General features: G+C 45.2%; 1 protein-coding gene across 1 annotated transcript; it reads left to right on the top strand.

Moving 5' to 3' along the window:
* The first annotated feature begins 247 nt into the window (after positions 1-247).
* On the top strand, positions 248-26,102 carry PPM1G (protein phosphatase, Mg2+/Mn2+ dependent 1G). Its single transcript, XM_007971125.3, has 10 exons — positions 248-581; positions 20,163-20,232; positions 21,050-21,135; positions 21,449-21,581; positions 22,248-22,663; positions 23,228-23,368; positions 23,727-23,961; positions 24,690-24,819; positions 25,067-25,169; positions 25,491-26,102. Exons 1-10 carry the CDS (start codon positions 462-464, stop codon positions 25,695-25,697), a joined length of 1,641 nt encoding a protein of 546 aa, XP_007969316.1. The 5' UTR covers positions 248-461; the 3' UTR covers positions 25,698-26,102.
* The last annotated feature ends 74 nt before the right edge of the window (positions 26,103-26,176 follow it).

Genomic DNA, 26,176 nt, shown 5'->3' with positions numbered 1-26,176 from the left:
GGAAGCGTCGAGTCCGACACAAAAGAGGCGTCAGACAAAACGCCAAGAGGCTGGGGACTGGGAACGAACAAGGGGTACACAGAAAGGCCAACCGCCACCTGCTCGAGGAAGCGGAGGAGTATCGCGGCCGTTGGTGGGCGTGGTCGCGCCAGTCTCGCGGGAGCGGCCGTTGGGCGGGCCGTTGTCCCTGCGGGCGGGGCGAGTTGCTAAGGAAATGACTGCCCGCAGCGCCTGGCCCCGCCGAGCCGCCGGGCGGGGTCTGGAGCGGCGCCGTTTCCGCTTCCGCTCCCTCTCAGCGCCCGTCCCGTTACCGCCTCCTGGCCGGCCTCGCGCCTTTCACCGGCACCTTGCGTCGGTCGCGCCGCGGGGCCTGCTTCTGCCGCGCGCACCCCCGGGGCTTCGGCTCCGGCACGGGTCGCGCCCAGCTTTCCTGCCCCTGAGGCCGCCGGCCAGCCGTCGCCATGGGTGCCTATCTCTCCCAGCCCAACACGGTGAAGTGCTCCGGGGACGGGGTCGGCGCCCCGCGCCTGCCGCTGCCCTACGGCTTCTCCGCCATGCAAGGCTGGCGCGTCTCCATGGAGGTGAGGCAGGGGCCATAGGCTGGCCGCTGCGGGGCGGGAATCTGACGGAGAAAGGGAGCGGGGGATGGGGTCCTCCCCTGGGAAGGGTCCCAATCGGGAGCCTACGGCCGCAGCGCCCGTCTGCGAGGCGACAGAGACCGCGGGGTCGGGGCCGAGAGGGAGCTCCCGATGCTTGGGGACCGTATGCCGGTGGCCAGTGGCGGCGAGGGCTCGGCCATGTGGGAAGAGGCACCTTCCGCCCACTGACCGCCCTCTCCCCGAGCTTTGGCGCCATCCTCTCGTGCCAACCTAGCCCTCCAGGCTCATCAACGGTGTGAGGTTTAGTGTGGGAGTAAATACGGAAAGAGGGACTATTTGTTCATTTGTTTTTCGAGGGAGAGGTGAATAGATGTGAATAACTTTTTAAATTTTAATATTTAAAATATGTGATGTGGGAAGCTTCTTTTGGCTAGGGGTTTGACAGTGAAAGGAAACCCAGACAGAGTCTGTTTCACATTCTGGTTGCCTGGCCTTGGGCTCTTGTATGTTAATTTCAGAGGCTGGACCCGACCTCCAGGGGTTGTCACTCATTTACACTCTTTTCAGGGGCTTTTACTAACTTTGGAAAACTTGAATTATGTCGGTCCCTAGATTTTCCTTCTTCTTATGCTTGGTTTTCTTTCTCTCTTAGGATTTCTCTAAAACTTAATCAGTAATTGTCGTTTGCCTATAATTGTTGTATAGTTTCTTTGATTTTAAGTCATTTCATCAATTTTTTTCTTCACAACCTACCTACAAAGAGCTTTTCTAGAAAATTTTACTCTGAACAAAAGGGGAAAAGAAAACTCGGGGGGGAAGAGTAGTATTAGGTAAAACTTGATGTTAAACTACAAAGAGAAGAGGGAAAACTGTGGTAGGGAGGAAAGGGAGGAAGACAGGTTAACTGTGTCTTTGTGAAGAGCATTCTGAAGTTTAGGTAAAAGGGCGAGGGAAATATTCTGTCTGGGATTGAGGGTTTATCCACCTACCGGGTGGGCTTCAGGTAACAGCGAAATACTGTCTCCCTTGGGAATCGTTTCAAATCCCTCGCTCCTCCCTGTGGTTAGCTCTGGAATGACAGTATGAACTTAAATGTTTTGTTTTCCAATTCAAATTTGATACTCGTAACTGACCTTAATAACAATTTTATAATTAGGTATAAAATTTCAAGATTGGAGTGGATCCTATAGTTCATCTTATCTGCTTTGGCTCCCACTTTTTTTTTTCTTTTGAGACGGAGTTTCGCTCTTGTTGCCCAGGCTGGAATGCAACGGCGCGATCTCGGCTCACCACAACCTCCGCCTCCCAGGTTCAAGCGATTCTCCTGCCTCAGCCTCCCCAGTAGTTGGGATTACAGGCCTGTGCCACCACGCCCGGCTTATTTTGTATTTTTAGTAGAGACAGGATTTCTTCATGTGGCTGGTCTCGAACTGACTTGGGCTGACTCAGGTGATCCGCCCGCCTTGGCCTCCCAAAGTACTGGGATTACAGGCGTGAGCCACCACACCCGGTGCCTCCCACATTTTATAGCTAAGAAATTGAGGTGCAGAAAGGTTAAGTCACTGCTTTGGTGGAAAGAATCTGTAGGATCAGATTGTTGAAGACACTAGACATTGTTAAGCATCTATGTCAAACTGAAGCATAGCATTCATATTTCACAACCATACACAGTATAACTATTTGGTAGATGTAATTGTCTATTAGAAATATCTAGGCCGGGCACAGTGGCTCACATCTGTAATCTCAGCATTTTGGGAGGCTGAGGCAGGCAGATCACCTGAGCTCAGGAGTTAAAGACCAGCCTGGGCAACATGGCGAAACCCTGTGTCTACAAAAAATACAAAAAAATTAGCTGGGTGTGGTGGCGCCCACCTGTAGTCCCAGTTACTTGGGAGGCTGAGATAGAAAATCACCTTGAGCCCAAGAGGCAGAGGCTTCATTGAGCCGAGATCGCCCTGCTGCACTCCAATCTGGGCGACAGAGCGAGATGCTGTCTCAAAATATAAATGAATAGGCCAGGCGCAGTGGCTTATGCCTGTAATCCTAGCACTTTGGGAGGCTGAGATGGGCGGATTGCCTGAGCTCAGGAGTTCGAGACCAGCCTGGACAACATGACGAAACCCCGTCTTTACTAAAAATACAAAAAATTAGCCAAATGTGGTGGTGCGTGCCTATAATCCTAGCTACTTGGAAGGCTGAGGCAGGAGAATCGCTGGAACCCTGGAGGCAGAGGTTGCAGTGAGCCAAGATCGTGGCACTGTACTCCAGCCTGGGCGACAGAGTGAGACTCTGTCTCAAAAAAAAAAAAAGAAAAAAGAAAAAGAATGAGTAAATAAATCTGGATATAGTTTCAGAAGGAAAGTAGGTAGTTGAGAGGTTCCATTTCCGTGGCATTCTGTTAATGTTGTGAGATTTGAGGTGAATATTCCATCTCGCAGTAAAATGTTTCTTCCAGGTTTCTCATTTAATATTTTTCACTTCTCTGCTGTTTTTCCATTTATTTGGTGCCTTTCTTTCTAGTTTTCTTTATGGATTGAGTTGCTTGACTACTCAGTGTTTCATGTTGGTTTGCCCAGTGATTTCATACTATTTGCTGCTTCTCTGTAGGGCATTTCCCTTTATTTTTGGTTTCTCCTCAATTAGAAAATGATTTTTTTGTCAGGGACATTTTAGTGTATAGAGATCTCTTACTAGACTATTCCTTACATCCTAATCTTCCTCCTGAGAGATAACTGCTTAGGGTATTAAAATCTTGCTAATGTGCTGTTTCTGAAGTTGCCCTTGTTTGAATAAATATGCCTAACCAATAATTAAATATGCCTAATCAAATCCTCTTGAAGAGTATTGTTTGGGATGCTATTCTGCTTCATTGATACTTTTCCTTCTGGCTTTTGTTCTCCTCAAAGTATAGCATAGTTTCTTTGCTATTGCAAGAAAATAACTGAGTTCTAGCCTCTTCCCTGAACCTTATCTTTCCAGAAAATGTAAAGTACTCCCATTCCTCTGAAGCTTTAGGGCTTAATCCAGTAATTAATAAAGTTTATGTACCCTATTTGCTTGGTCCTAATGCTTCATTTGAGGTGAGGTTATCATACCACTAAAGGTCGTTGAAATCCTGACTGATGGGTAGATTCAGCCATAGGGAGGACTCTTGAGACAAAAATGGCAACCATCAATAGCTGGCATTTTTACTTTCTGCCTCTTTCCAACTTCTCTTCCTGTGTGACCAGGGTGGTGGTGGTGGTGTTTTGAGATGGAGTTTCTATCTTGTTGTCCAGGCTGGAGTACAATGGTGTGATCTTGGCTCACTGCAACCTCCGCCTCCCAGGTTCAAGCGATTCTCCTGCCTCAGCCTCCTGAGTAGCTGGGATTACAGGCATGTGCCACCATGCCTGGCTAATTTTGTATTTTTAGTGGAGAAGGGGTTTCTCCACATTGGTCAGGCTGGTCTCGAACTTCTGACCTCAGGTGATCCACCCGCCTCTACCTCCCAAAGCGCTGGGATTACAGGTGTGAGGCACCACGCCCAGCAGCCAGGGTGTTTTGAGAAGAGGTAATCAAAATACCACAGGCCAGGCGAAGCGGCTCACGCCTGTAATCCCAGCACTTTGGGAGGCCAAGGGGGGCAGATCACCCGAGGTCAGTTCGGGACCAGCCTAGCCAACGTGGTGAAACCCCATCTCTACTAAAAATACAAAAATTAGCCAGAGGCCAGAGAATCGCTTGAACAGGAAGGCCAGTGAGCTGAGATTGCACCGCTGCACTCCAGCCAGGATGACAGACTCTGTCTCAAAAAAAAAACAAACAGCCGGGCGCGGTGGCTCAAGCCTGTAATCCCAGCACTTTGGGAGGCCGAGACGGGCGGATCACGAGGTCAGGAGATCGAGACCATCCTGGCTAACCCAGTGAAACCCCGTCTCTACTAAAAAAATACAAAAAACTAGCCGGGCGAGGTGGCGGGCGCCTGTAGTCCCAGCTACTTAGGAGGCTGAGGCAGGAGAATGGCGTGAACCCGGGAGGCGGAGCTTGCAGTGAGCTGAGATCCGGCCACTGCACTCCAGCCTGGGCGACAGAGCGAGACTCCGTCTCAAAAAAAAAAAAAAAAACAACAACAACAAAAAAAAACAAACCACAGATGATGTTCCCCTCCCTCCTCCTTTCTCCATGAAAAAAGTGGCTGAGGTATGTACTTTGGGATTAAGAGGTAGGGACTGGGCACAGTGGCTCATACCTGTAATCCCAGCACTTTGGGAGGTTTAGGGGGGCATATCACAAGGTCAAGAGACCAAAATCATTCTGGCCAATATGGTGAAACCCTGTCTCTAAAATACAAGAATTAGCCGGGCATGGTGGCGCGTGCCTATAATCCCAGCCACTCAGGAGGCTGAGGCAGGAGAATCGCTTGAACCCAGGAGGCAGAGGTTGCAGTGAGCTGAGATCGCGCCACCGTACTCCAGCCTGGGCGACAGGGCAAGACTCCATTTCAAAAAAAAAAAAAAAAGAGGTAGATTGTGGAGGGGTGCCTGATAAATATATAAGGTAAGGCCCTTGAGTTTTTGATGGCTAAATAAGAAGTCAAATCTGAAAATAGATTCGGTTGATGTAGTCTTTTTTTTTTTTTTTTTTCCGAGACAGAGTCTCGCACTGTTGCCCAGGCTGGAGTGTAATGGCATGATCTCGGCTCACTGCAACCTCCGCCTCCTGAGTTCAAGCAATTCTCCTGCCTCAGCTTCCCAAGTAACTGGGATTGCAGGCACCTGCCACCATGCCCAGCTAATTTTTTGTGTTTTTAATAGAGACAGGGTTTCACTCTGTTGGCCAGGCTGGTCTCCAACTCCTGACCTTGTGATCCGCCTGCCTTGGCCTCCCAAAGTGCTGGCATTACAGGCGTGAGCCACCATGCCTGGCCTATCAGTTGTTGTAGTCTTAAAGGGACAAGAGTACATTTAACATTTGGTTGTGAGGTTCTCTGGAAGTGACAAAACTGCTTTCTATGGAGAGTTAGGAATTTTTGTTTTTTGTTTTTTGTTTTGGCTCTATCTTGGCTCACTGAAACCTCTGCCTCCTGGGTTCAAGCGATTCTCCTGCCTCAGCCTCCCAAGTAGCTGGGATTACAGGCGTTTGCCACCAGGCCAGCTAATTTTTTTTGTATTTTTAGTGGAGATGGGATTTCACTATGTTGGCCAGACTCCTGACCTCGTGATCCTCCCGCCTCGGCCTCCCAAAGTGCTGGGATTACAGACTTGAGCCACCATGCCTGGCCGGGAATTTTCTGTCCTATGAATCATAGTTTCCTTTTATTAAAGGCAGTGTCAATATCTATAGTATAATTTTGAGTAGGCCAGCTGTTTATTGCTGTGTAGAAGCTGCCTTATTAATGGTCAAAAGGGGTCATCTAGAATTGACTGTAGAGATAGTATTGAGCAGAAAATTCTTAAAATACCTGCATATTAGTTTCAGTCATTAAATTAATGGAAAAAATACAAAAAGAAACATCACAAGTATGCTATGGGGTTCTACCTTAGGGCATTGAAGGTTGAAAAGCATTTATTTTCTTATCCTCAGATTAGCATCTCATATCAATAGCTTAAAGCACTTTTTACTTACTAAACCAGGTCAGAATTTCTCTGTTTGTTTGTTTGTTTTTTGAGACGGAGTCTCCCTGTCACCCAGGCTGGAGTGCAGTGGTGCGATCTCAGCTCACTGGCCTTCCTGTTCAAGTGATTCTCCGGCCTCAGCCTTCTGAGTAGCTGAGATTACAGGCATGTGCCAGGACGCCTGGCTAATTTTTTGTATTTTTAGTAGAGACGGGGTTTCTCCATGTTGGTCAGGCTGGTCTCGAACTCCTGACCTCAGGTGATCCGCCCGCCTCCGCCTCTGAAAGTGCTGGGATTACAGGCACGAGCTACTGCGCCTGGCCAGAATTTCTTTGTCTAGAATGTAGTTAAGCAACTTTTGTAAAAATGCATTTTTTGCATTTGATTGGGCATGTGAATGGGCATGCAGTACCCATTCACAGTTCAAAGCTACTATAGGATTATATCACATGTATGCCTATGAACATGGAGAAACTCTTTTCTTTTCTTTTAGTTTTTTGAGATGGAGTTTTGCTCTTGTTGCCCAGGCTGGAGTGCAGTGGTGCGATCTCGGCTCACTGCAGCTTCTGCCTCCTGGGTTCTAGCAGTTCTGCCCCAGCCTCCCAAGTAGCTGGGATTACAGGCACGCGCCACCATGCCTGGCTAATTTTTTTGTATTTTTAGTAGAGAAGGGGTTTTGCCATGCTGGCCAGTCTCAGCTTAAACTCCTGGCCTCAAGAGATCTGCCTGCCTCAGCCTCCCAAAGTGCCAGGATTACAGACATGAGCCACCGTGACCAGCCTTTTTATTTTTAAAATTATTTATTTTGAGACAGGGTCTCACTCTTGCCCATGCTTGAGTGGTAAGGAGTACAGGATTTCTTGTGCCAGTTCCTTCACATCCTCACTACCCTTATCTACCTTTATAGTGACTTGATCATAGCTCACTGCATAGCCTCCTGGGCTCAAGGGGTCTTCCAGCCTCAGCCTACTGTAGGCACATGCCACCATGACTGGCTAATTTTTTATTTTTTTAAATTTTTTGTAGAGATGGGGCCTTGCAATTTTGCCCAGGCTGAGGACTTATTTATTTATTTATTTATTTATTTGAGATGGGGTCTTGCTCTGTTGCCCAGACTCGAGTGCAGTGGCCTGATCTCCGGTCTCTGCAAGCTCCACCCCCCAGGTTCATGCCATTCTCCTGCCTCAGCCTCCCAAGTAGCTGGGACTACAGGTGCCCACCACCACGCCCGGCTAATTTTTTTGTATTTTTAGTAGAGACGGGGTTTCACCGTGTTAGTCAGGATGGTCTCAATCTCCTGACCTTGTGATCCACCCGTCTCGGTCTCCCAAAGTGTTGTGATTACAGGCGTGAGCCACCGCACCTGGCCTATTTATGTTTGTTTGTTTGTTTGTTTATTTATTTATTTATTTGAGACGGAGTCTCACACTGTCGCCCAGACTGGAGTGCAGTGGCACGATGTTGGCTCACTGCAAGCTCCGCCTCCTGGGTTCACACCATTCTCCTGCCTCAGCCTTCCGTGTAGCTGGGACTACAGGTGCCCACCACAACACCCGGCTAATTTTTTTTTTTTTATTTTTAGTAGAGGCAGGGTTTCACCGTGTTGGCCAGGATGGTCTCGATCCCCTGACCTCATGGTCTGCCCGCCTTGGCCTCCCAAAGTGCTGGGATTACAGACGTGAGCCACCGCACCCGGCCTATATTTATTTATTTATTTTTTTAGGGTCAGGGTCTCCCTCTATTGCTCACGTTGGAGTGCAGTGGCACAATCATAGCTCACTCGCAGTCTTGACCTCCTGGATTCAAGCAATCCTACCTCAGCTTCCTGAGTAACTAGGACTACAGGCACATGCTGCCAGGCCCAGCTAATTTTTTATTTTAGTAGAGACAGGGTCTCGCTATGTTGCGCAGGCTGGTCTTGAACTCCCAGGCTCAAATGATTCTCCTGCCTTGACTCCCAAAGTGCTGAGATTACAGGTGTGAGCCACCATGCCTGGTCCAGAAATTATTTTATATTCTATTCTATTCCCTTATAAGTTCTCGAGCAATTGGAAAATACAATCAGAACTTATTCCTCAAGATTTCAAGGATATTTTACACAAGTTCTGTTGTCTGGTTCCTTAGTTGTTACTACTGTTTCCCCACCTCCAATCTTCTATTGGGTTATTAGTCTTAGAATTGGACTTTGAGAGGTAAGGGCTTGAATTTAAGCACAGAAATTTATACAGGTCTGATCAGTAGTTCTTGACATTGTACTGTCTGGAAACAAATCTTTAGAACTGAACTTAAGATGTTTAATGACATTTTGTAGACAGAGTATGATTTCAGTATAGTTGTTTTGTTTCTTTCTAGATCTAGTTCAGAGATGAAATATATCAACTTTTTTTTTCCTTTTTGACCCAATGCTAGCAGAAAAACAACACCTTTTAGTCATATTTAGTATTTGAAAATGTATATACAGATTCCTTTTTATTTTTTACAGGTTCCTTTTTAATCAGCTTTATTGAGATATATAGTTCATACACTGTATGGTATATGAACTCTAAGAGTATAATTCAGTAGGTTTAAGGATATTATTCATTCATTTTAAGGGTGTAATTCAGTGGTTTTTAGTATATTCTCTTTTTTTTCTTTTTTTCTTTTTTCAAGACAGGGTCTTGCTCTGTAAACCAGGCTGGAGTGCAGTGATGCAATCTCAGCTCACTGCAACCTCCCCCTCCCAGGTTCACGTGATTCTCCTGCCTCTGCCTCACAAATAGCTGGAACTACAGGCGCATGCCACCACACCCAGCTAATTTTTATATTTTCAGTAGAAACAGGGTTTCACCATGTTGCCCAGGCTGGTCTTGAACTCCTGGCCTCAAGTGATCCACCTGCCTCAGCCTCCCAAAGTGCTGGAATTACAGGTATGAGCCACCGTGCCTGGCTGTTTTGTAGTATATTCAAACAGAGTTATACATCTATCACCACAATCAGTTTTAGAACCCCAAAAAGAAACCGTGTACTCTTTACCAGTAACTCCGTACCTCCCTTCCACTAGCCTGTGGCATCCACTAATTTACATGACTAATATGAATTTACCTATTCTGAACATTTTATAAATGGAATTCTAAATACATTTCCTTTTATATCTGGATGCTTTTACTAAGCATATGTATTTTTGAAATTGACTTTGAAGCCTGTTGACCCCTGAGGAGTAAATTACTCCCCAACCCAAGCATTCCCTCTACCTTCAGCTTTACCTATAAGAATGAGTTTTTTGTTTTTTTTTTTTTAATCACACATACATTGTTGTAGTAGATTTAAGAATAAATATTTTGCTGACCCAGGGTTCTTTTGCTTATTTCTAGATCATTGCCTTGCAGATTTTATTTTACAGAGCTAAAGAGAATCAGAATTCTCTTTAAAACTCCAGTCTCATATCCAGTTATCACTCACCATCTCTTTGTTTCCAGCAATAGCCAGGCCTGGCCTAGAGGGACTTGATCTCCACTTTTGGTTTTTAGACTTTCTTTGGCTTTTACCACCTGCTGTGTATCCTTGACCTCATACTGCTGGACTCCTTTGGATGGATACCAGCAAGGTGGTTCAGGCTCCAGTGGGCACTTTTTAAAATTCTCTCCTTCTGTTCAGATAGACATAGAGCTCAGGCAGATCACCAAGTCTGTTGCCTGTGTAACCAGGAAAGAGATGCTAGTTTTCTTTTAGGCACTCCCATTTGCTACAGTTGTTTCTGTTGGAACCTTCCTCACTTCATTGATGGAATGGAAGCAAAAGACCCAGTACTCCATCCCAAATTAATGACTTAACAATTCTTGAATTTTCTCTTATCTCCTAGTTAACTCTTTTTCTTATCCCCAGGAGGTTAATTTTAATTCTTGTTATTTATTCATTTATTTTCATAGAGACAGGGTCTTACTGTGTTGTCCAGGCTGGTGGTCTTGAACTCTTGGCCTCAAGGAATCTTTTCACCTCAGCCTCCCAAAGTGCTTACAGGCATGAGCCACCATACCCGGCCTGATATTTTTTAATTGATATATCATAGTTGTACCTAAGCATAATTTTTTTATTTTTATTTATTTATTTATTTTGGAGACAAGATCTCCCTCTATCGCCCAGGCTGGAGTGCAGTGGCGTGATCTCGGCTCACTGCAGCCTCCACCTTCTGGGTTAAAGTGATTCTCATGCCTCAGCCTCCCGAGAAAACTGGGACTACAGGCAGCAACCATCATGCATGGCTAATTTTTTTGTGTGTATTTTAGTAGAGACGAGTTTCACCATGTTGCCCAGGGCAGTCTCGAACTCCTGAGCTCAGGCAATCCGCCCGCCTCAGCCTCCCAAAGTGCTGGGATTACAGACGTATGCCACCGCACCCAGCCAAGCATAATATTTTTAAGGGTCATCAATGTTGTATCATTAATCAATCAGTATTTCATTCTTTTTTATGGTTGAATAATATTCCATGGTATGGATATATCACATTTTGTTCATTCATTAGTTGATAGACATTTTGGATTTCCACTTTTTTTTTTCCTATTATAAATAGTGATACTATGTACAAATTTTTGTGTGGAAATATATCCTCATATCTTTTGGTTATATACCAAAGAGTGGAATTGCTGGGTCATATGGTAACTACATGTTTAACATTTTGAGAAACTGCTAAACTCTTTTCCAAAGTGGCTGTACCATCTTACATTCTTGCCAGCGATATATGAGGATGCCAGTTCCTTCACATCTTCACTACACTTACCCACTTTTTTTATAATAACTAATAGTGGGTGTGAAGTGGTGTCTCCTTGTCATTTTGATTTATATTTCTCTGATGGCTAAATGGCTAATGATGTTTGAACTTTTTGTTTGAGACGGAGTCTCACTCTGTCCAGGTTCAAGCGATTCTCCTGCCTCAGCCTCCCTAGCAGCTGGGATTATTGGCACATGCCACCACACCCAGCTAATTTTTTGTATTTTTAGTAGAGACAGGGCATTAACCATGTTGTTCAGGCTGGTCTTGAGCTCCTGACCTCAAAGGATCCGTCTCCCTGGGCCTCCCAAAGTGCTGGGATTACAGGCTAGAGCCACCATGCCAGGCCTTATGTTTGAACATCTTTTATGTGTTTATTGGCTATTTGTGTGTCTTCTTTGGAGAAATGTCTATTCAAAGCCTTTGTTCATTTTTAATTGGATTTTTTTTTTGTTTTTTTATATGTTAAGAGTTCTTTATATGTTTTGGATACAAGTTTGTTAGATATATGATTTGTAAATATTTTCTCCAATTTTTGTGGACTTTTTGATTTTTTTTTTGTTTTGTTTTATTTATTTATTTATTTTTGGTCGGGGGACAGTCTTGATCTGACCCCGCAGGCTGGAATGGAGTGGCGCGATCGTGGCTCACTGCAACCTCTGCCTCCTGGGTTCAAGTGATACTCCTGCCTCAGCCTCTTGAGTAGCTGGGACCCAGGTGTGTGCCACCATGCCCAGCTAATTTTTGTATTTTTAGTAGAGACCAGGTTTCACTGTGTTGGCCAGGCTGGTCTCCAACTACTAACCCCAAGTGATCAGCCTGCCTCAGCCTCCCAAAGTGCTGGGATTACAGTCATGAGCCACTGCACCCTGCCTCTTTTTGTTTTGTTTTGTTTTGTTTTGTTTTGTTTTGTTTTGTTTTGTGACGGAGTCTCACTCTGTTGCCAGGCTGGAGTGCAGTGGTGCAATCTCGGCTCACTGCAACCTCCGCCTCCCGGGTTCAAGTGATTCTCCTGCCTCAGCCTCCCAAGTAGCTGAGACTACAGGCACGCGCCATGACGCGCAGCTAATTTTTGTATTTTTAGTAGAGACAGGGTTTCACCATGTTGGCCAGGCTGGTCTTGAACTCCTGACTTTGTGATTTGCCCGATTGGGCCTCCCACAGTGCTAGGATTACAGTTGTGAGCCACCGCACTGGCCTCTTTTTGCTTTCTTGACGGTGTCTTTTGAAACAAGTTTTTGCTTTTGATAAAGTCCAATTTGTCTGTTTTGTTTGTTTTTATTAAGAAGCTTTGCCTAGCCCAAAGTCACAACAATTTTCTCTTAGGTTTTCTTCTGAGAGTTGTATAGTTTTAGCTGTTACATTTAAGTCTGTGATCCATTTTGAGTGAATTTTTATGAATGGTGTGAGGGAGTGATCCAACTACATTCTGTTGTGTGTGGATATCAAGTTGTCCCAGCACTATTGGTTTAAACCACTGTTCTTTTCCCCCATTGAATTATCTTGGCATCATTGTCAGAGATAAATGGACCGTAAATATGAGGGTTTTATTTCTGAACTCTCAAGTCCATTTCATTGGTCTACATGTCCCTATGCCAGTGATACACTATCTTGGTTACTGTAGCTTTTTAGTACGTTTTGAAATGTCTTTAAAATTCGTTATTTTTCATATAAATTTTAGGATTAATTTGTCAATCTCTGCACAAAAGGCACCTGGGTTTTGATGGGGGTTATGCAGCATCTGTAGATCAATTGGGGGAGTATTACAGGCGTGAGCCGCCACGCCCAGCCGACTCAGTTTTTCATAGATGTACTCTATCAGGTTTAGGAAGTTCCCTTTTATTCCTAGGTTGTTGAGTCTATTTTATATATATATTTTTTAGAGACAGTCTTGCTCTGTCACTCAGGCTGTAGCACAGTGGCTCAATCATAGCTCACTGCAACCTTGAACTCCTAGGTTCAAGAGATCCACCTGCCTCCGCCTTCTTAGTAGCTGGGGTTACATGCATACACCACCATACTGGGCTAATTTTTAAAAATTTTTTATAGATACAGGGTCTTAACTGTGTTGCCCAGACTGGCATTCTGACATTGAGTCTTTTTATCATTAATAAGCACTGGATTTTGTCAAGTGCCTTTTATAATATCTATCGAGATGATCATAGGGTTTTGTTCTTTAGTCTACTGATACACTATATTACATTAAGTGATTTTTTTGAATGTTAAACCAACCTTGCATTTTTTTGGTGTATAAATCTTACTTGATCATTGTGTATTACCCTTTTATATGGTGCTGGATTTAGTTTGCTACTATTTTGTTGAGGATTTTTATGTCTATATTCATCAGAGATAATTGGTCTGTAGTTTGTCGTGATGTCTCTTTCTGGTTTTGGAATCAGGGTAATACTGGCATCATAGAATGAATTGGGAAGTGTTGCCTTCTTTTCGATGTGATGGAAGAATTTGTGAATCATTGGTATTAATTTTTCTGTAAATGTTTGGTAGAATTCACCAATAAAGCCATCTGAGCCTGGGCTCTTCTTTGTGGAAAGTTTTTGGCTTTTTCTTTTTCTTTAAAAATTTTCATTGTGGCTGGGTGCGGTGGCTTTACGTCTGTAATCCCAGCACTTTGGGAGGCCGAGGCGGGTGTATCACCTGAGGTCAGGAGTTTGAGACCAGCCTGACCAATATGGAGAAACCGTGTCTCTACTAAAAATACAAAATTAGCCGGGCATGGTGGTGCATGCCTGTAATCCCAGCTACTCAGGAGGCTGAGGAGGGAGAATCACTTGACCGGGAAGGCAGAGGTTGCAGTGAGCCTAGATCATGCCATTGTACTCCAGCCTGGGCAATAAGAGTGAAACTCTGTTTCAAGAAGAAAAAAAAAAAAATTCATTGTGATAAAATACACGTAACATAAAAATTACCATCTTAATCATTTCTTTTTTTTTTTTTTTGAGACAGAATCTTGCTCTGTCACCTATGCTGGAGTGCAGTGGTGCAATCCTGGCTCACTGCAACCTCCACCTCCTGGGCTCAAGAGATTCTTCTGCCTCAGCCTCCTGAGTAGCTGGGATTATAGGCGTGCACCACCATGCCCAGTTAATTTTTGTGTTTTTAGTAGAGACAGGGTTTCTCCATGTTGACCAGGCTGGTCTCTAACTCCTCACCTCAAGTGATCCGCCCGCCTCGGCCTCCCAAAGTACTGGGATTACAGGCATGAGCCACCACGCCCAGCCTGAATGATTTTTTAATGTACAGTTGAGTAGTATTTAGTACATTCACATTGTTGTGCACCCAGTTTCCAGAACTCTTCGTCCTACAAAACCGAAACTCTATACCCGTTAAATAAGTCCCCAGCTCATGGCAAACAGCATTCTACTTTCAGTCCCTATGAATTTGATTACTTTAGATACTTCATACTGTAAGTGGAATCATACAGTATTTGTCTTTTAGTGACTGCCTAATTTTTTTTATTTTTTTGAGACAGAGTCTTGCTGTGGCGCCCAGGCTGGAGTACAGTGGTGCCATCTTGGCTCACTGCAACCTCCACCTCCAGGGTTCAAGTGATTCTCCTGCCTTGGCCTCCCAAGTAGCTGGGATTACAGGTGCTTGCCACAACACCCAGCTGATTTTTGTATTTTTAGGTAGAGATGGGGTTTCACCATGTTGGCCAGGCTGGTCTTGAACTCCTGACCTCAAATTATCTGCCTGCCTTGGCCTCCCAAAGTGCTGGGATTACAGGCGTGAGCCACCGTGTCTGGCCTCCATGTTGTTTTTCACAACACCTCTATCATTTACTTTTCCACCAGCAGTACACAAGAATTTCAGTTTCTCCACGTTCTTGCTAACAGTTGTTATTATGTTTTTTTTTTTAATGGTTTCTTTCTTTCTTTTTTTTTTTTTTTTGAGACAGGGTCTTATTCTTGCTTGTGCTAGAGTACAGTGGTGCTCTGTGATAGCTCACTGCAGCCTCAACCTCTGGGCTCAAGCAGTCCTGCTACCTCAGCCTCCACATAGATGGGACTGCAGGTGTGCACCATCATACATGGCTAATTTTAAAACCCCATCTCTGCGCAAAATAAAAAATTAGGCCGGGCGCGGTGGCTCAAGCCTATAATCCCAGCACTTTCAGAGGCCGAGGCAGGTGGATCATGAGATCAGAAGATAAAGACCATCCTGGCTAACATGGTGAAACCCCGTCTCTACTAAAAATACAAAATTAGTCGGGCGTGGTGGCAGGCGCCTGTAGTCCCAGCTACTCGGGAGTCTGAGGCAGGAGAATGGCATGAACCCAGGAGGTTGAGCTTGCAGTGAGTTGAGATTGCGCCACTTCACTCCAGCCTGGACGACAGAGTGAGACTCCGTCTCCAAATAAGTAAATAAGCTAGGTGTGGTGGCACGCACCTGTAGTCCCAGCTACTCGGGAGGCTGAGGCAGGAGAATTGCTTGAACCCGGGAGGTGGAGGTTGCGGGGAGCCAAGATTGCGCCACTGCACTCCAGCCTGGCGACAGTAATAATAATAATTTTACTGTGGGCTGGCGTGATGGCTCATGCCTAAATCCCAGCACTTTGGGAGGCTGAGGCAGGAGGATCACCTGAGGTCGAGAGTTTGAGGCCAGCCTGGGCAACATGGTGGAACCCCGTGTCTACTAAAAATATAAAAATTAGCCAGGCGTGGTGGCACGTACCTGTAATCCCAGCTACTTGGGAGGCTGAGGCATGAGAATCACTTGAACCTGGGTTGTGGAGGTTGTAGTGAGCTGAGATCACGCCACTGTACTCCAGCCTGGGTGACAGAGGGAGGCTCACTCTCTCTCTCAAAAAAAAAAAAAAACCAACAAAACAAAGTAATCCAGGAACAACAACATGATGAAGGAAAATCCAGCAGGACTCAGTGATTGATGGTGGAAGACAGCCAGGAAGTTAAGCTTGACTCTGGGATTAAGTGCTGCCTGGGAGAGTTAAGATTCCATTTACAGAAATAAGAACTATAGGGGAACCTCTGATTTTTTTTGCAGACTGCTGATTTCCTGATTACATGTGTTAAGTTTGAGGTATAGAAAGAAAGAACATCCTGGCCGGGTGCATGGCTCACGCCTGTAATCCCAGCACTTTGGGAGGCCAAGGTGGGCGGATCACAAGGTCCAGGAGATTGAGACCATCCTGGCCAACATGGTGAAACCCCATCTCTACTAAAAACACAAGAATTAGCTGGGCATGGTGGCGTGTGCCTGTTATCCCAGCAAAGAGAGAGAGAGAGAAAGAAAAGAAAAGGAAAAGAGAGAGAGAGAGAGAGAACATCCTGTAGAAACAGGCAGTCAGAGGTATAGAACTACACAGAATCCAAGAGATCTTTCAAGAAAAGTGACATGCAGCAAGAGAAACTATCAAGGGGGTAAACTTACAACCTATAGAATGGGAGAAAATATTCACAAAGTATACATCCAACAAAGGTCTAATATACAAAATCTATAAGGAACCTAACAAGTAAAAAGCAAACAACCCCATTAAAAAGTGGGTGAAGGACATGAACAGATACTTCTCAAAAGATGTACATGTGGCCCACAAACATGAAAAAATGCTCATCTCTAATCATCAGACAAATGCAAATCAGAGCCACAAAGAGATACCATCTCACACCAGTCAGAACAGCTTTTGTTAAAATGTCAAAAAATGAGAGACATTGGTAAGGCTGCAGAGGAAAGCAGACACTTGTGCACTGTTTTTGAGGGTATAAATTAATTTAGTCTAGGCACTGTCAGTTTGGAGATTTCTCAAAGAACTAAGAGTCGAACTACCATTAGACCCAGCAATCTGATTGCTGGGTATACACCCAAAGGAAAATAAATCATTTTTTCCAAAAGAACATATGTACGTCTATGTTCATTGCGGCACAATTCACAATAGCAAAAACTGAATCAACCCAGGTGCCCATCAGTGGTGGACTGGATAAAGAAAATATGGTATATAGCTACCATGGAATACTATGCACCCATTAAAAAGAATGAAACCATGTCTTTGCAACAACATGAATGTGGCTGGAGGGCATTATCCTAAGTGAACTAACACAGAAACAGAAAACCAAATACTGCATGTTCTCACTTGTAAGTGGGAGCTGAACATCAAGTACACATGGATATAAAGATGGCAACAATAGACACTGGGGTCTGTTAGAGGTGGTGGTGCGGGGGGGTAGGGAGTGGGGGTGGCAGAGGAACAGCTGAAAAACCACCTATTTGATACTATACCCACCACCTGCGAAAGGGGTTCAGTCATACCCCAAACCTCAGCATCACACAGTATATACCTTTGTAACAAACTTACACATGTACTCCCTGATTCTAAAATAAACATTGAAAAAGAAAAGGAAACTGACATGATTTGTGCTGTTTAATCCCACATAATGGCTAGGGGAAATGAAGTCTGCAGAATGGCTATTTGGGGATGTTGCTGAGATGAGGTCTCACTATGTTGCCCAGGCTGGTCTTGAACTCCTGACCTCAAACAATCCTCCTGCCTTGACCTCCCAAAATGTTGAGATTACATGCATGAGCCACTGCCAAAATGGCTATTTGGATTGCTGTTAAGGTTATTACATTCTCTGTGAAGTAAGCTCTTGAAGGAGAAGGATTTGAGATCAGGAGTTTAAGAGAAATTGTCAATCTAGGAAGAGAGGAGAATTTCTGTGTTTGGCCAGGCACGGTGGCTCATGCCTATAATCCCAGCATTTTGGGAGGCTGAGGTGGGCAGATCACTTGAGCTCAGGAGTTTGAGACAAGCCTGGGCAACATGGTAAAACCCCATCTCTACTGAAAATACAAAAATTGGCTGGGCATGGTGGCAGGTGCATACTGTAATTTCAGCTACTTGGGAGACTGAAGCAGGGGAATTGCTTGAACCTGGGGGGTGGAGGTTACAGTGAGCCTAGATCGCGCCACTGCACTCCAGCCTGGGAGACTCCATCTCAAAAAAAAAAAAAAAAACGAAAACAAGATGCTGAATTGAAGTAGTGACCATAGTCAATGTGATCCCATAACTTTTTTTTCTTTTAGAGACGGGGTCTCCCTCTGTCACCCAAGCTGGAGTGCTGTGGTGCATCATAACTTTCTGCAGCCTTGACCTCCTGGGCTCAGGTGGTCCTCTTGCCTCAGTGTTCCGAGTAGTTAGGATTGACTGCAGGTGCATGCTGCTATGCCTGGCTAATTTTAAAATTTTTTTGTAGAGGCGGGGTCTTGCTGTGTTGCCTAGGCTGGTCTCCAACTCCTGATCTCAATCATTCCCTCCTGCCTACCTTCCCAAAGCGCTGGGATTACAGGTGTGAGCCAGTGCACCCAGCCAATCTCATAACATTTTATGACTAGCAAACTTAGTAGTCCTGATTCAGGCATAAATCAGTTGGTGGGGTTATACAAGGTTGGGTGAGTTTTTCTAGATTGCTGAGAGACCATGTTGAAATACTTGGCTCTGTCTCAGTAAGGGATAGAGAGAAGCAAAGGTATGGGTAAAGGTTATGAGCAAAGATGTAAAAGGAGAAAATTAAAGTGTTTAGAGAAGGTGAAGCAGTTCCAAATCATAATATAGATCCCAGGCTTCACCAAGAAGTGAAGGAGATGGTAATTGTGCAATAGTTCTTGGGACTGAGACCTCAAGGTGTAAGATGAATCTTTATTGTGCATGGTCCTCTTTGAGAGGAACAAAAAAGAAAAATGTGAAATGGGTGCTAAATTTCAGAGCAGAATATACATGTGTGTGTACGTATGTATGTGTGTATGTATATATATTTACGTAGTGAATTCCAGTTTACAAAGGGCTTTTATGTGTTTTGCATCATTATCAACAGTTCTGTGATGATTTGGGTGTGGTAGATGTTATTCCACATCACAGAGGATAAAATTGAGGCACACCGTAAGGTAGCTGACCAGAGATCATGCAGTATATGGTAGAATGGCAACTTGAGGCCAATTCTTAGGTGTGTTTGTTGTCCTTATTCAGAATGGAACAATGTGGTTTATTGTACAAAAATTTAAAAATGAATGTCGAAAGGTAGAAATTATTACCCAAATCTCACCCTCTGTGGTTGTTTGCTATGTGATCTTCCAGGCTCACATATACATGTAGATACTTTAACTTTTTGCTTTTACTACTTATTATGAACTCATTTCCAAATTAACATATATTTGCTTTTAACAGCTACATGTATTCCACTGGAGATACGTACCATTTGTAATCTATTCCTGGAAATTTAGATGGTTACAACTGTTTTTTATTTTATTTTTTAAATTTATTTTATTTTTTGAGACGGAGTCTCACTCTGTCACCCAGGCTGGAGTGCAGTAGTGTTATCTTCACTCACTGCAACCTCCACCTTCTGGGTTTAAGCGATTCTCCTGCCTCAGCCTTCTGAGTAGCTGGGACTACAGGCACACACCACCACGCCCAGCTAATTTTTGTATTTTTAGTAGAGATGGGGTTTCATCATGTTGGCCAGGATGGTATCAATCTCTTGACTTAGTGATCCACCCGCCTCCGCCTTCCAAAGTGCTGGGATTACAGGCGTGAGCCACCGTGCCCGACCTCAACTGTTTTTTATTATACATAATGCTGTATACAGCCTGTCCAACACTTTGGGAGGCCAAGGCAGGCGAATCGCAAGGTCAGAAGTTCGAGACCAGCCTGACCAACATGGTGAAACCCCATTACCACTAAAAATACAAAAGTTAGCCAGGTGTGGTGGCACACACCTGTAATCTCAGCTATTCAGCAGGCAGAGGCAGGAGAATCACTTGAACCCAGGAGGCAGAGGTTGCAGTGAGCCAAGATTGCACCACTGCACTCTAGCCTGGGTGACAGAGCGAGACTCCATCTCAGAAACAAAGAAGAAAAAAAATCCTTTATTCTGGTTTTCCCGTAGTTTCCACAGATCCAAAAGGGTCAGGTTTATTTCCAGCAGCCAAATATTCTGCCATTTGTCTGAGATATCTCCTAGGTTGAGGTTATTATAGCGGTAGTAACCTGATTCTTCCTTTTCTCCTTCCCCTTTCCTCCTTTGCCTCCCTCCTTTCTTTCTCTGTATTTATTTTATCATTTCATTTTCCTTTCTTATTTCTAGGCCATATAGGCCAGCCAGGGAAAAGTTAGTAAGGTGTGACATTGATCCCTATGACCTGAGGAATATTCTTTGACCCTGAGACATGCCAATTATGCTGTCCTTTTCCTAGGATGCTCACAACTGTATTCCTGAGCTGGACAGTGAGACAGCCATGTTTTCTGTCTACGATGGACATGGAGGTAACTTTAACAGATCATATTGGTAACATTCTAGGACCCCAATTCCAGACGTTCCAGGGCAAGAACAGTCCCCTTGTTCATTTACTTTCCAGGGTCTGGCCCTCAATATCATTTCCTGCCTGGTGCTGTTTTTCTGTATTCTGTCATTCTTTTTTCCCAGTAGGTACTGTATTGGTTTATAATCTCACCAGGACTTGTTTTAATCCAAAGAGCCTCTTTCTCTTTTTTTATTTTTATTTTTTAAAATTTTTAGGCAGGGCGCAGTAGCTCATGCCTGTAATCTCAGCCCAGTGGATCACGAAGTCAGGAGTTCGAGACCAGCCTGACCAATATGGTGAAACCCCGTCTCTTCTAAAAATACAAAAATTAGCTGGGCATGATGTCTTGTGCCTGTAGTCCCAGCTGCTCAGAAGGCTGAGGCGGGAGAATTGCTTGAACCTGGGAGGTGGAGGTTGCAGTGAGCCAAGACCATGCCACTGCACTCCAGCAACAGAGCAAGACCCTGTCTTTAAAAAAAAAAAAAGAAAAAGAAAATTGTACCCAGATGAGCTGATTCTTTATCTTTTTTTCACTGGAGAACTAAGTATACATGTGAGAAAAGACGAGTTATATTAATATACCAGAGAGAATTGATGGTGAAATCCATTTTTTTGGACCAGAACTTCCCCAAACAGTGTCCTTCAAATAGGGTTCAGGGGTGCTAAGATATTTATCCCCTCAACCCTTGGGGTTCACTCCACTATGGCATATAAATATTGTATCACTTTCTATGTGTGGGGAGCAGTGCTCCAGGTGACTTTCCTTCCTTTCCTTCTAGGGGAGGAAGTTGCCTTGTACTGTGCCAAATATCTTCCTGATATCATCAAAGATCAGAAGGCCTACAAGGAAGGCAAGCTACAGAAGGTCTGTCTGCTTACACTGCCCATTCCTCACTTGTGTAGGCTTTTCCCTTGTTCTCTAGCCCTTGGGCTTTTCCTTTCTTTTTGTCCCCTAGCTGCTGCTGCTTATTTACTCTTGAAGAATTCTGTTCCTAAAACGAGCTTATTGGCCACCTTTTAGACTTACCTTACTATTCCTAGGCCTCTGAACTGTTTTTATCTGTGAGTGTCTCTTACTGTGGTAGCTCACACTCTAATTTGTATTCCATCCTTGTGCTCAGGATTGTACATAGGGAGTTCATTTTGTACTAGTCTTAGACTATTTTGTTTATATTTAGGCTTTAGAAGATGCCTTCTTGGCTATTGATGCCAAACTGACCACTGAGGAAGTCATTAAAGAGCTGGCACAGATTGCAGGGCGACCCACTGAGGATGAAGATGAAAAGGAAAAAGTAGCTGATGAAGATGATGGTGAGTGTGGCATCCCTTGTTTGAGGGGAAATCAGCATTTTAAGAAATATTCTTTAATATTTCTTATCAATTCTAAGATAGGATGGCTTTCTAGGGACCTGGGGAGTCCTTATGTTAAAGAAACCTATGGTGTTCTCCTGCATTGTATGTGGTTACGAAAAGGAGAGAGAGAGAATTATCTTTGTTGAGTGGCATCTGAGCTGTAAACATTGTATATACATTATCTTTTGTCATTGTGATGGGATCTTCCTGGTTCCTGCTGGTATTTATGTGCTTTTTTTTTTTCCCCTCAAGACTGGAGCAGTTATTAGCCCCAATAGCCAGTCATTAAGCCTAAATCCTAATTCTACAATAGCACTGTGGGCTTCCTGGATCCTCAGCCAGAATAGAGTTTTTACAACTTAACAATAACAAATGAGACGTCAGAGGGGAAGTATAGTAACTAGTGTTGTTTTGATTAAGAAGGGGATGAAACACAAAAACCAAAGAAGTCTGTGGAGGAGGAGGAGCTAGGGCATGTTCTTCTGAGACTTGATGAGCAAGAGGAACCTTAGGAGTGGGAGGTTGTGGGGAAGTTAGAGGCTGTAAGGGCTGTTGAGATAGTGAGATGAACGGATCCCATGAGGAGTCTGGCATGGGGGCTCTGATTTAGCCTCTTCCCTGCAGTGGACAATGAGGAGGCTGCACTGCTGCATGAAGAGGCTACCATGACTATTGAAGAGCTGCTGACACGCTACGGGCAGAACTGTCACAAGGGCCCTCCCCACAGCAAATCTGGAGCTGGGACAGGCGAGGAACCAGGGTCCCAGGGCCTCAATGGGGAGGCAGGACCTGAGGACTCAACTAGGGAAACTCCTTCACAGGAAAATGGCCCCACAGCCAAGGCCTACACAGGCTTTTCCTCCAACTCGGAACGTGGGACTGAGGCAGGCCAAGTTGGTGAGCCTGGCATTCCCACTGGAGAGGCTGGGCCTTCCTGCTCTTCAGCCTCTGACAAGCTGCCTCGAGTTGCTAAGTCCAAGTTCTTTGAGGACAGTGAGGATGAGTCAGATGAGGCGGAGGAGGAAGAGGAAGACAGTGAGGTAAGGGCCTGTGAGGGCAGGCAGATGCTGAAGTTGCAGAGAGGTCCTGTTTGGTTGCCGTCTGTAGTTTTCAACTCTCCTCCTGTTTTGACATCATCCCCCAAGACCCACTGTATTCTAAGCTTTAGCCTTGAATTCACTGAGCTCCGTCATCACAGGTACCATTTGCTTTCTTACCTCTTCCTTTGTTGATACTATAACAAGCAGATCTAGTTCTGGCCTTTCAGAGTCTGTCTCCTAGAGAGAGAACAAGAATATAGTTGTTACCTTGGCTAGTTAGCTGTTTTCTTCTCTGGACAATTTTTCTGGCCACAGTGCCTGAAAGATACTTTTGGCTGGCAGCCCTTGCCTTGTCCTGGGCTTTTTGCTAGTGATTGCTAAGCCCAGTTCAGGATGTCAGTTATGCTAGCCCTTTCCATCCCCCCAATTTTCATGACCATATACTTGTATCTTTCAGTGTTTTGAGGACCTGTGTTCAGTCAGGGCCTCTTGATTCTGAGTATGAGCTGGGGGGAGGGAAGGGATCATCCCAGTCTCAGCAGTCTGGGATCCTCCTCCTGGCAGGAATGCAGTGAGGAAGAGGATGGCTACAGCAGTGAGGAGGCAGAGAATGAGGAAGATGAGGATGACACCGAGGAGGCTGAAGAGGATGATGAAGAAGAAGAAGAAGAGATGATGGTGCCAGGGATGGAAGGCAAAGAGGAGGTGTGTGGGGAACGGGAGCAATGAGTCTTGAAAAGCCACAAGGCAGGTGTGAATCCCCTAATTTTGATTTTGAGACAGGGGAAGGGGATCCCCCTGATACTTTAGGATGGAAGTGATAGTAATAGGGATTTATTCCGCAAGGGGGATGAGATGGTAAGCCTTTGGGGTCTAATTATCTAAAAACACAGGAGAGGGAGTGTGCTACTGTCTCTAGAAAGATGAAATCTGTGCCTCTCCTATTTGTTAAAGCTTTCTTGGGGAGTCCCAGTGAAAGCAAGCATAGGTGAATGGTCAGGAGCACATCAGTGAGGAACTCATGTTCAGAAGCTCCCATGATGCTCCCTTTCTTCCTCTTTAGCCTGGCTCTGACAGTGGTACAACAGCGGTGGTGGCCCTGATAAGAGGGAAGCAGTTGATTGTAGCCAACGCAGGAGACTCCCGCTGTGTGGTATCTGAGGCTGGCAAAGCTTTAGACATGTCCTATGATCACAAACCAGAGGATGAAGTAGAACTAGCACGCATCAAGAATGCTGGTGGCAAGGTCACCATGGATGGGCGAGTCAACGGGGGCCTCAACCTCTCCAGAGCCATTGGTAAGGGCCAAGAAACCAGGAAAGACTTCTAGGGTCTTGCTCTCTGTCCCAGACTACCTAGTAGCAAACTTTAATCTTCCTAGTGCTTGTGCCTTTCAAAGCACTTCAATATCTACTACCTCTGTTCTTATATTCCTGTGAAATAGCTAAGATGGGTATAGGTATCATTATATATAGGTATCTTTTTTTTTTTTTTTTTGGAGACGGAGTTTTTACTCTTGTTGCCCAGGCTGGAGTGCAATGGCGTGATCTCAGCTCATTGCAACCACCACCTCCCAGGTTCAAGCAATTCTTCTGCCTCAGCCTCCTGAGCGGCTGGGATTACAGACATGCGCCACCACACCTGGCTAATTTTGTATTTTTTTTAGTAGAGACGGGATTTCTCCATGTTGGTCAGGCTGGTCTCGACCTCCTGACCTCAGGCACGCCTCAGCCTCCTAAAGTGCTGAGATTACGGTATGAGCCACTGCGCCTGGCTATGTAGGTATTATTATATCCATCTTATGTAACATTTGAATGATGAACAAGACTGGTGAGTGACTTTCTTAAGGTTCAGCAGTCTGGTGGCAGGGTTAAAACTAGAAAAACTAGGACTCAGTTCTCCATTCCACTAGATTGTGGAACTTTGTAAAGAAGGGAAATCAATGGCAAGGTTTGACCTGCCACAAACACAAGTCTGTGGGAAAAGTATCCAAACTGCTCATCAACCAACCATTCCTTTACTCCAGGGGACCACTTCTATAAGAGAAACAAGAACCTGCCACCCGAGGAACAGATGATTTCAGCCCTTCCTGACATCAAGGTGCTGACTCTCACTGACGACCATGAATTCATGGTCATTGCCTGTGATGGCATCTGGTGAGCACTGGCAGAATGCCCTAAATTCCCCTTTCTGCAGCATTTCTTCTCTTATAGGGCTCAGGGCACCTCTAAGATTAGAACCTAGCCAGACCTAGACTTCTTGGTGAGTGAAGAGCACCCAGACTAAGGCAGAGCTGAGAATTTCTGTAGTTATTTACACTGGCCTGGGCCACCACCTCTGTCCATACTCCTCTACTCTGCCTTGGTGAGACTGGAAGATTCTGACTGTTGTTCTCGACCCCAGGAATGTGATGAGCAGCCAGGAAGTTGTAGACTTCATTCAATCAAAGATCAGCCAGCGTGATGAAAATGGGGAACTTCGGTTATTGTCATCCATTGTGGAAGAGGTGAGTACCAAGGTGGAGAAGAGAGGGTGTTTGGTCTGCATAGCCAGGGTTTACTCTTCATCTGAGCTAAGTCAGCAATCTGGGAGCAGTACCATTAATTGCTGACAGACGCTAAACCCCGACTACAAAGTTCCACCTTCTCTCATTTCTCTGACTTAGCCTTATGCCTTATGGACTAGCAAGTGGGCTGTTTTGTGATACCTCTGGCCCATTTCTCTCCTTCTATCACCCTGACTCAGCAGGCCAGCCCTCTTGTGGGACTCTAGGTTCCCAGCAAGGTGTTCAAACCCTGTGGCTGAGCTACCCCCATCCCTTTTGTAGCTGCTGGATCAGTGCCTGGCACCAGACACTTCTGGGGATGGTACAGGGTGTGACAACATGACCTGCATTATCATCTGCTTCAAGCCCCGAAACACAGCAGAGCTCCAGCCAGAGAGTGGCAAGCGGAAACTAGAGGAAGTGCTCTCTACTGAGGGGGCTGAAGAAAATGGCAACAGCGACAAGAAGAAGAAGGCCAAGCGGGACTAGCAGTCATCCAGACCCCTGCCCACCTAGACTGTTTTCTGAGCCCTCCGGACCTGAGACTGAGTTTTGTCATTTTCCTTTAGCCTTAGCAGTGGGTATGAGGTGTGCAGGGGGAGCTGGGTGGCTTCACTCCGCCCATTCCAAAGAGGGCTCTCCCTCCACACAGCAGCCGGGAGCCTCTGCTGTCCTCCCCAGCCGCCTCTTTGCTCCTCGGGCTCATCACCGGTTCTGTGCCTGTGCTCTGTTGTGTTGGAGGGAAGGACTGGCGGTCCTGGTTTTTACTCTGTGAACACTTTATTTAAGGACATTCTTTTTTATCGGCGGCTCCATGGCCCCTCGGCCGCTTGCACCCGCTCTCTGTTGTACACTTTCAATCAACACTTTTTCAGACTAAAGGCCAAAACCTAATCGTGCGCATCGTGTCCTTTTTTTTCTGCTGCTGTGGCCCCAGACTTGGCCCCATCGGTAGCATCTGGCGAGCC

Source organism: Chlorocebus sabaeus, chromosome 14 (assembly GCF_047675955.1).
Source record: "Chlorocebus sabaeus isolate Y175 chromosome 14, mChlSab1.0.hap1, whole genome shotgun sequence".
Lineage (NCBI taxonomy): Eukaryota > Metazoa > Chordata > Mammalia > Primates > Cercopithecidae > Chlorocebus > Chlorocebus sabaeus.
Note: the sequence above shows the minus strand (reverse complement) of the source record. Positions and strands in the feature narration are given on the sequence as shown.